The sequence below is a fragment of the Gekko japonicus genome, unplaced genomic scaffold (genome assembly GCF_001447785.1).
Source record: "Gekko japonicus isolate JY-2015 unplaced genomic scaffold, Gekko_japonicus_V1.1 scaffold2194, whole genome shotgun sequence".
NCBI lineage: Eukaryota > Metazoa > Chordata > Lepidosauria > Squamata > Gekkonidae > Gekko > Gekko japonicus.
The window spans coordinates 77,079-86,553 of record NW_015166486.1 but is presented as its reverse complement, the minus strand read 5'-3'; the positions used below and the strand labels follow the sequence as shown (position 1 = coordinate 86,553).

The window sequence follows — 9,475 nt, the reverse complement described above, 5'->3', positions numbered from 1 at the left end:
CTGCATATAAAATTTCACGTGCACACGAATGCTTATATCCAGAATTAAACTTTGCTAGTCCCAGTTTGGTGTAGTGGTGAAGTGCGCGGACTTTAATCTGGGAGAACCGGGTTTGATTCCCCACTCCTCCACTCGCAGCTGCTGGATGACTTTGGGCAAGCTGTAGTTCTGTCAGAGCTGTCCTTGAAAAAGAGCAGTTTCTGTCAGAGCTCTCTCAGACTCACTGACCTCACAGGGTGTCAGTTGTGGGGAGGGGGAGGAAAAGGAGTTTGTAAGCCGCTCTGAGACTCTTTTGGGTAGTGAAGGGTGGGGTATAAATCCAATCTCTTCTTCTTCTTCTTAAAGGTGCTACTGGACTCATTTCCTTTATGGTAGCCCTGAGTTGCTGGTGTAACCAAAGGGCAACTGACTCAAATTCAACCAAGTATGCAAGGAACTGGCACTCGCTGCATTACTGTTCGGGGGGCACCTGGAGAAGACTTCCTTCCGCCCAAGGTGAGAAAAAGGATCATGGAAACCTCAGGGTTAAGTTCGCCACAGAAAAATGACAGGCCACCAAAAAAAGAGTCAGTGAGAGAACTTGGTCGTGTAGACAAGGGCTGTGAGTTCAGGATTAATGGCCCCTAAGTGCCACACGGGAAATCACAGCCTTGGCAAGTAAAGAAATATCTATCAAATTTTTATCCCACCTTCTCTCCCCAAATCTCAGGGTGACCTATGCAGTTTGCCCTTCCCTCATTTGATCCTAACAGTCTTCTGAGGTAGGTGAGGCTGACATATAGAGACAGACTGAGAGTAACAGGCCCAAGATCCCAGTGAGTGTCTTGGAATAGCGGGAATTTGGACCACTACTCCACACTGGCTCATGTGTACGAGGAGGAAATTGGGAAAGCTGGGGCCCAAGGCTCTCGAGAGGACACGGGGGCCCATTTCCTCCTCCAGGCGCCAACCCACCACTGGTCCCCCACCTTCCTTCACTTACATCTTTGGCCCTCCAGACTTTGATGGTCCGATCCTGAGAGGAGGAGAACAGCAGGCCGTCTCCCCCCCACTTGATGCAAGTCACAGACTGCGTGTGGCCAGTCAGGATCTTGTCACAGCGACCCACGACTGTGTCCCAGATGCGAACGCTCCCATCTTTGGAAGAGCTGGCCAGGTATCGGCATTCTGGATTCCTGGGAAGGCAGACTGGAAAGCTGTAATATACCGCACTAACATTTTGAAAAGTTCTTAATTCAGGCAAAACAAATTCCCCACTAAGAAAAGCGGGCTTTTCCAATCTGTGTAAGTGAAGGACACATTTCTTAGTTTGGGAAGGAGGGAGTGGAGCTATTCAGAGCAGTGAGATCCAGGAGAGCCAGAATACTTATTATACTCTTCCCTAAGTGTCTGTGAATTCAACAGATGTTGCTCGTACCCTTTCAAGCGTATCTTTCGAGAACATGGATCAGGAGCTTGTTCATATTTCTTAAAATGTAAAAAAAATAAAAATAAAATGGAAGATTCTCCAGGAACTGAATCCTGCATCCCGTATCACCCTCCTGATTTCCTTTATTTGCACAAAATTGCTGCACAGACCCAACCTTTGATTGGAAAAGTTTTACCGATTTTTGGGCCTCTTGTTATTTAGAATATTCATACGTATATTTCCAATGTAGCAGCCTAAACCGCACAGACTAGCCCAAGCTTGCCAGAGCTAGGAAGCTAAGTAGGATCAGCCGTGGTCAGTAACTGGATGGAGGACCACCAACGGTGGTTAGGAGAGGCCACTTTCTGCATCTTCCCTACTCTGATAGGAGTTACTCCCTCGGTAAAGCAGATTCCACCGCTCATAATTTATTGGAATGCCCTCCATAGGCTAACCTTAGATGCCATTTTATTCTACCATGGGTGGTGAATTTCAGAGGTTTTAATCCAAGCGGGGTGGTCCCCTTTACTCTCAGATCAAAATCCTACTATCACCTTGGATGTCGCAAAATTTGTTTTTTAATTATTAACTTGTTTGCTTATTTATTTCTATATTGCCCGTAGCCGAAGCTCTCTGGGCGGCTTGCAGCAAATACAAAACAATAAAATAAAATAGATAAAAACATTAAACATCAAAACTAATTTAAGATAACATAAAAACATTAAGCGATAGGCCTGACTCAAAGAGAAATAAAAACACCCGGCTAATCGTATCGGACCCCTGCATAACCAAGGAGGTCTCTAAAGGCCTCCGCATAGAGGGGTGTCTTAACCTGGCACCGAATAGATGGCAAATCTGGCGTCAGGCGGGCTACAACAGGGAGGTTGTTCCTTGCGCCTTTTGGGAAATACAGATCACAAATTAAAATTCAGACTGTTGTACTTCTCAAGGAATTGAGTTAAAGAGCTTTTATTGGAAAGAAAAGGAAAGGAAGACCTCCAAGGAAATCCAGGGTTGCTACACAGAGGCAGGCGACGGCAAATCACATCCGTCCGTCTCATGCCCTGGAAACCCCATGAAGTAGAACTTCACAGGGTCATCGTAAGTCGGTTGCTTGACTGAATTTTCCCCCCTACGCACCTCACTCACGGTGGTTTCCAAGGGCAATGACAACGCAACAAATGCACCCGCAACAGCAAAGCAAATAAACACTCGAGAACAGCAGGTGAGTTTTACTGGCAGTAGCAGATGCAGTAATCAAATCTAACCCAGGAGATCAAAACAGAAACGATCACAGAACACCATAAAAGCAGCACGATCAGAGGAGCAGGGGGGGGCGAGGGGGAAGAGTAGGACTAAAGAGTAATGTCCCCTGTAAGGCTTCTCGAGGACAACAATAAAACGCTTTGGAAATTTTTAAAAAAATGCCTTTTCCTGCCACCCCAATGTTGGTGAGTGGGGTGCGATGGCAGCCCGGTGAAGGAGAATTGCCAAAACCCACAGCAGAAGGAGCCCCATCTCACCACGCTCCAGACAGCCGGGGCACACAGAGCAGGCCCCTAACCCTGGCCCTGAAAGAAGGCTTGCGCCCAGACGCACACGGAACCCTGGTTGCGAGTTCTGAGCCAGGCGGCCCCAAACCCAGAGGGAAGGGAGACGGAGCAGGGCCAAGCCCCCACTTACAAATGGAGCGGCTCCCAGCACAAGGAAGTGATCCACTTGGAGTGTCCTGCCAGCACCCGGCCGATCTGACTCCCCGTGGCTGGGTCCCAGAGAAGTATCTGCACAAGGACAAAGAGGGTGGGGTTTGTTTCCTTGAAAGAGGTTTTGAGCTGTTTCACATACAGAAAGTGATAAGAACGAGAAGGCATCTGTAAGCTTGGGCTTGGACTGAGAAGACCCCTGGGGCGAGGGATGGCCGTGAACCAGGAACATGTGGCTATGGCCTCATTCGAACGGAACCGGTTCGTGCAGCTCACGGCCCTGCAAGCCCCATTTAAAGGGACTGCAGTCCCTTTAAATGGGGTTTGCAGTGTGGGGATAGGAAAATCTCTGCGAGGCACACCCGGAGAGGCTCCTGTTTCCACAGGGAGATTGGCAACGGGAGATTGGCAAGCAGGGCACATTCTTTTGCTGAGTCTGCATAAGTCTGTTGTTTTACTAAAGAGTACAATGAATTGCTGAGAGCACACAAGCTTTGCAACATTCAAGGATAATCTTTCCTGTGAAAGAACATAGTGTGATTTTTGCATAGAGACCACTAACTGTAACATTTTCTCACTGTGCCTTGTGTGAGCTGCTTGAATCTAATAAAAACGCTGCTGTGACACAGCCTGTCAGACGAACAGGGAGCTTGGTACAGAGAGAGAGACAGAGCTGATCTGCAGCTTCAAGAAATCTCTGTGTTGTGTCGTTCTTGAACCCTACGAAAAGTCAACATTGCAGAAAGCCCAAAAAACAGCTGAGGGGTGGGGAGCAGCTTGCTCCCTGCTGCTCAGCTGTTTCGGGCTGTCTTGTGCAGTCTCTTTAAACTTTAAAGGGACTGCAGAAGACGGCACGAAAAACTGGGAGTGAACTGCCCCGCCCGAAGGGACTTTGTCCTTCCCTTTCTCCTGGCTGTGGAGATCTGAACCCAGTAGAAAGGGGTGGAGAGTGCCCTACGGAAGGCACTTCACCCCTTTCTTTCTGCTGGCTGCAGCGAGCAGAAAACAGGGGCATTTAAGCACGACTTTCTACTCCCCGTGAAAATCTGCAGGGAATGAAAAGCAGGATTTAAATGGCTCCCGGCCCTTTTAAACTGGGCTGCACACGGGAGCCCACAGCAAAGATGCCCCTTTGCTTCTGAGCTCAATTCAAGGTGCAAGTGTCCCCTCCTTACTGGGCTTACGGCGTGCCTATCTTACTAGGTATGTGAAGAAGCCCTTCTCTCTCTACGTGAGCCTGAACGGCCACTCCACTCTTGAGCCCAGTTTTCACACTCCATCCCTTCCTGCAGACAACCACAGCTAGCGAGTGCTCCCTTTCAGTGGCAGCCCCCGGTCTGTGGAATGGCCCTCCCCAAAATGCAAGGCGACCCCCCTCTCATGTTTAGGAAGACCTGCAGTGCTTAACTCGTGAACATGACTCTGGTGGGTGGGGTCGTGTTCTGGTTGCTAGGGAGGCACAGGTGTCATGCCAGCAGTATTTTGTGGGTGTCACTGCACTGTTTTGACTTGTCATTACTCACTGGGAGAGAAAGCCAAGCGCATAAATAAATAAATAAATATTGCGATTGATAATAAATAGGCTACTGGGTGGCTCAGTAGTCTGCAAGAATGCTGCATTTGGATATATCCGAGGATGTGAGAAATATATAGAGGGCATCTCTAGACCACACAGAAGTTTCACCATTACTTCCTGTGGCTGCGAAGAGGAGAGACGGAGGGATGCCTAGGATTCTGAGCAGTCTCACCAGACTAAAATTCTCTGGTTTCCTGGGGGACAGGGTACATGACAGGGAGCCATGACCGTAGCATAAGATTTTTGCATAGAGACCACTAACTGTAACTGTAACATTCTGCTGCTTCAGACCAACTAACTGTAAGCATTCAGCCAATCAGAAGGAAGGCCCAGAACCAGTGACAGAAGAGGCGAAGGGGCCCCTACCTTAGGCGTGCTGTGGCAAGGCAGATCCACTCTGCATGTGACCAGAGGCTCTTTCTCACCTCAGACCCTCCAAAGCTGAGCTGAGGCCGAGACCTTGCCTTGCGCAAAGGCCACACCAAGCCGGCAGCCAGGACGTACTGGCTACCTCGAGGCCAAGCCACAGGCCAAGCCCTTACCTGGCTGTTCTTGCATCCAGAGGCGAGTTTCTTGCCGTCGGGCGACCAGGCGATGCAGAGGACCCAGTGGCGGTGCCCTGGGGGTGCACGGGAGACACAAGGCGTCAAGAGGGAGCCCACGTCCACGTGCTCACGGGGGCAGCTGCCAAAAGCCACAATCCCGGGACGGATTTCATCACAAACGTCGTCTGAACTCACCCTTGGCCGTGAAGTGTGGGGTCTCTGTGCTGAGATCCCAGAAGCGCACGGTCGTGTCACCGGAGCCGCTGGCCAGGTACCTGTGGAGGAAGAGGAGCAGCTGGGAACGAAGGCAAAGGCCGGCGTTCTCCGGAGCACACCTGGCATTCTTTTAAATGATTCCGTTGCTGTTAAGGGACGGGTGTCAGATCCACAGCTGATAATAAGATACACTCCTACTGGAAGGTTTTATTTTATTAAAGCCATGAAACGGATAGAACACAAGTTCTGTCAGTAATGACACAATATGCTTGAAACAGGTATCTTAAAGCAGTTCAAAATAATGAGGGCCAATAGGTAGCCTTCCCGCTCGCGCCAGGAAGATTCTGTTCGCGCCCGAAGCCTGGGAACATAACTGTTGCTATAGATTAAACAAGGTTACATTTCTCACACTACAGTTCAAGCTAGCCCAAGCATCAAGCCTCCTAACATCAACCACCTGCTCTCTTGCTGATAAGGTTGCTGCACAGCTCAGTAAGCGTATACAGAAAGGAATGTAAATACCATGAAGCACGGGAAGCAGAGATTGGACATGCACGTTGGGGCATACAGGGTAGGGTAACGTAACACAATACATGAGTCTGGAAGATATAATTGGCAGCTTGCTGACAACGGGGCGTCCTGACCTGGATGGCCCAGGCCGGCCTCATCAGATCTCGGAAACTCAGCAGGGGTCAGCCCCGGCCAGGAGTCGGATGGGAGACCACCCAGGAAGCCCAGGGTGGCTACGCCGAGGCAGGCAACGGCAAAGCACCTCTGAAAGTCTCTTGCCTGGGAAATCCTCCAGGGTGGCCATTAGTTGGCTGCAACCTGACGACACTTCCCACCCCAAAATAATGGGGGAGGAGAGGGGGAGGAAGGGGAAAGAGGGTTTTCCCCAGCCCTGCAACCCCCTGAGGGTTAGAAACTTTTTTAAAAAAGAAGAATTAGGCACTGTACTTCCAGTTGTCCCCGTCTCTGCCTGGAAACAAGAAGCGCATTCGTGCTCAAGACATCCTGGCAACAAGTGAGCCCCGCCAGGGTGAGGACGGGGCGAGGCCAGCATGCCAGGCGCCCCTGGAGCGGTGCCGCTTCAACCTGTTTGATTCTGACTGGGTCGCCAGCAAAGTGAAAAGCAAACTGTTCATCAAACGCATGCTAAGAGAAACAAAATTATTTAAGAATTACAAAATTAACTTTTGTTCTTTTATTATTTACTTATATCCTGCCTTTCTCCCCAGTGAGGAGCCGAAGCGGTTTACATCATTCTCTTCCATAGAATTATAGAGTCGGAAGGGATCTCCAGGGTCATCTAGTCCAACCCCCTGCACAAGGCAGGAAATTCACAAATAAACCCCCCCCCCCGACATACACACCCAGTGACCCCAGCTCCATGCCCAGAAGATGACAAAAACCCTCCAGGATCTCTGGGCAAAATGGCCTGGAGAAAAACTGCTTCCTGACCCCAAAGTGGCGATCGGATTATCTCAGCCACCTGTCTTAGGAAGGCAGCCTTTTGAATGGTTGGCTGTATTCGATCCCCTTGTTATGTTTTCCCCTTTGTTGTACAAATCCTTAACAGTTGCAGTAACTCACTTGATGTTTATTTTTTCCCTGTGCTTCAATACGGCATTAAAACACATACACATACATCCAATGCACGCATCCTCTTTTCAACTTGGCATGCTCCACCCATCCACGTACATTCCACCCCCCACTTACTTCCCAGTGGGGCTGAAGGCGACTGAGATGACGGCCTCGCTGTGGCCCTCCAGGGAGCTGGTGCAGCGGGTGACGGCCCGCACCTTGAACACCGCCTGGGGCTGGTAGACAACCTCCACCACCTTCTCCGTCTCCAGCGCCTGTTCAGCCAGCGTCTTCTCCAGGGAAGCGATGATTTCCGAGTCTCGCACATAGAAAGCCAAGGGGACAGGCTCCTCCTTTTGGGTGGGGAGAAAACGAAAGTTCTGAGGTTTTAGGGTGAGGGTTTTCAGACACTGCACCTCAGGCGCTGGAGGCCACAGAGCAGCGTGGCTTGTGAAAACATGCTCTGAACAAAGAAGCAGCAAGAAGCAGACGATGGGGAGCCACATGGCTTTGATGATCAGTTATCATTTAGCCCGAGATGTTTGGGGTCAGACTCAAACTGTCATACCTTTTTTAAAAAAACTGACAAGCCAGCGGGCTAAATTAGATAGCCATCACAGGCCCCGGTCACACGGGCTGGAAAATGCGGGGGGGAAGCATGGCTGTTTGCCCCGGGGCAAACTAACGCACGACTGCGCGATCAGACGTCCGGTTGAGGTTCCGTCGAGGTCCCGTAGCTAGGGGGGAGGTGCCGATCACACCACAGGCAAAGAAGCGGGGTGGCGCGGCAAACGGGGTTGTTGGGTTTTTAAAAACTTTTTTAAACTGAAGTGTGCGCATGCTCTGTTGGGTGCTTGTGCGCATCCGTGGAGCCTTGGGGGGGAAAATGACCTGTTTGCGAGGGGACATGGACAGGCGCTGGATGCCACTGGAAACCGATCAGACGCCCGCCCTTGCCCCGCGGTTTCCAGAAACTAGTACCTCCGAGGTACTAGTTTTTTGCCGCGCATCTTCGGAGGGAAGCCTCAGTTGAGCCACGGGAGCTCTACGCTTCCCAGATGTGGCGTGAGATCACGCCCGGAAAATCCGCCTATCTTCCGTCTCTCTAGCGTGGCTACTGTTCCGTGAGACCACAGCCGTAATCATGTTAATATTGCATGCTTGTGTGTATAGACGCATGGTAAAGTTATAAACGAACAGTATCTGGGATCTGTAATAACCCCTGCTGTGACTCTAAAGGGGTGTGTCTGTCTGTGTGTTAAAGGACTCCTTGCTGATAATAAGAATTGAAACCCACTGCTGTTTTAACACAGCTCTCAAGTGACATCCAATCCTAACTATGGGTAAAACGGGACAGAACTGTAAGCATGAGGTGGGAGTGGGGTGGCACAGAACAGGGAAAACATGGTTTTAGAATTTTTTTGAGGTTTTGGACACAGTGTATATAGAAAAGGTAAAACACAGCACAACCCATGATTAAAGCCCATCATCTTAAGTTTAACTTCCTTGAAAGAAAGTCTCTACATCTGAGAGACGCATACCTGAAACCTGGATCTAGATTATGGCTGCGGTCACACGGAGCATTAGCCACGCTACTAAGATTCTCAGTATAACAAGTGGGATCTCGACCAATGTTCCCTCTAAGCTGTGGGGGTCTTGTGAGCAAAAATTCTACCTTGTGAGCTACTGGCATTAAAGTTGTGAGCAAGCAGTTTGGCTGCTGCAGAAATTAGTTTGCTTTGGAGCCATCCCTTCCTGAGCTAAGACAAAAATCTGTGAGCTGGAGGGTAAAAAACTGTGGGCTAGCTCACACTAACTCAGCTTAGAGGGAACACTGACCTCGACACCATCAAGGTGTTCCTTACCAAGAGCAACCAAGGGAACTGGGTCAACTGCATGCATGTCTGTTATGTCCCTGGCACCAGGTTCATGGTTTTGTTCTCCCATGGCAATGCCATTGACTTAGGCCATATGTGCAGCTTCTACATCAATCTGGGAACCTGAACTAGCTGCAACATCTTCTCCTATGACTACTTTAGATACAGGGGCAGCACAGGTGGGGGAACACCAAGGAAGTCCAGGGTCGCCACGCAGAGGCAGGCAGTGGCAAACCCACCTCCATTTGTCATCTGCCCTGACCAGGATGGTCCCGGCTAGCCAGATCCCATCAGACCTGAGAAGCTAAGCAGGCAGCAGCCCTTGTTAGTCTCTGGGTTGGAGAGCCCCAAGGAAGTCCAGGGACACAACCGATGCTCCCGCTAAGCTGTGGAGTCTTGTTCACAAAAATTCTACTCTGTGAGCTACTGGCATTAAAGTTGTGAGTGAGCCATTTGGCTCCTACATAAATCAGTTTGGAGAGCCAGTTTGGTGTCGTGGTTAAGTGCGCGGACTCTAAACTGGGAGAACCGGGTTTGATTCCCCGCTCCTCCACTTGCACCTGGCT

General features: G+C 50.1%; 1 protein-coding gene across 1 annotated transcript in view; it reads right to left on the bottom strand.

The window, feature by feature from the left end:
• The window catches only part of NLE1 (notchless homolog 1 (Drosophila)), a 27,886-nt gene that overhangs the window by 12,426 nt on the left and 5,985 nt on the right, over positions 1–9,475 (bottom strand). Inside the window, 5 exon segments of the mRNA XM_015412155.1 lie at positions 983–1,175; positions 3,092–3,189; positions 5,230–5,306; positions 5,428–5,507; positions 7,168–7,385. Of these exon segments, the coding sequence (XP_015267641.1) occupies positions 983–1,175; positions 3,092–3,189; positions 5,230–5,306; positions 5,428–5,507; positions 7,168–7,385 (666 nt within the window).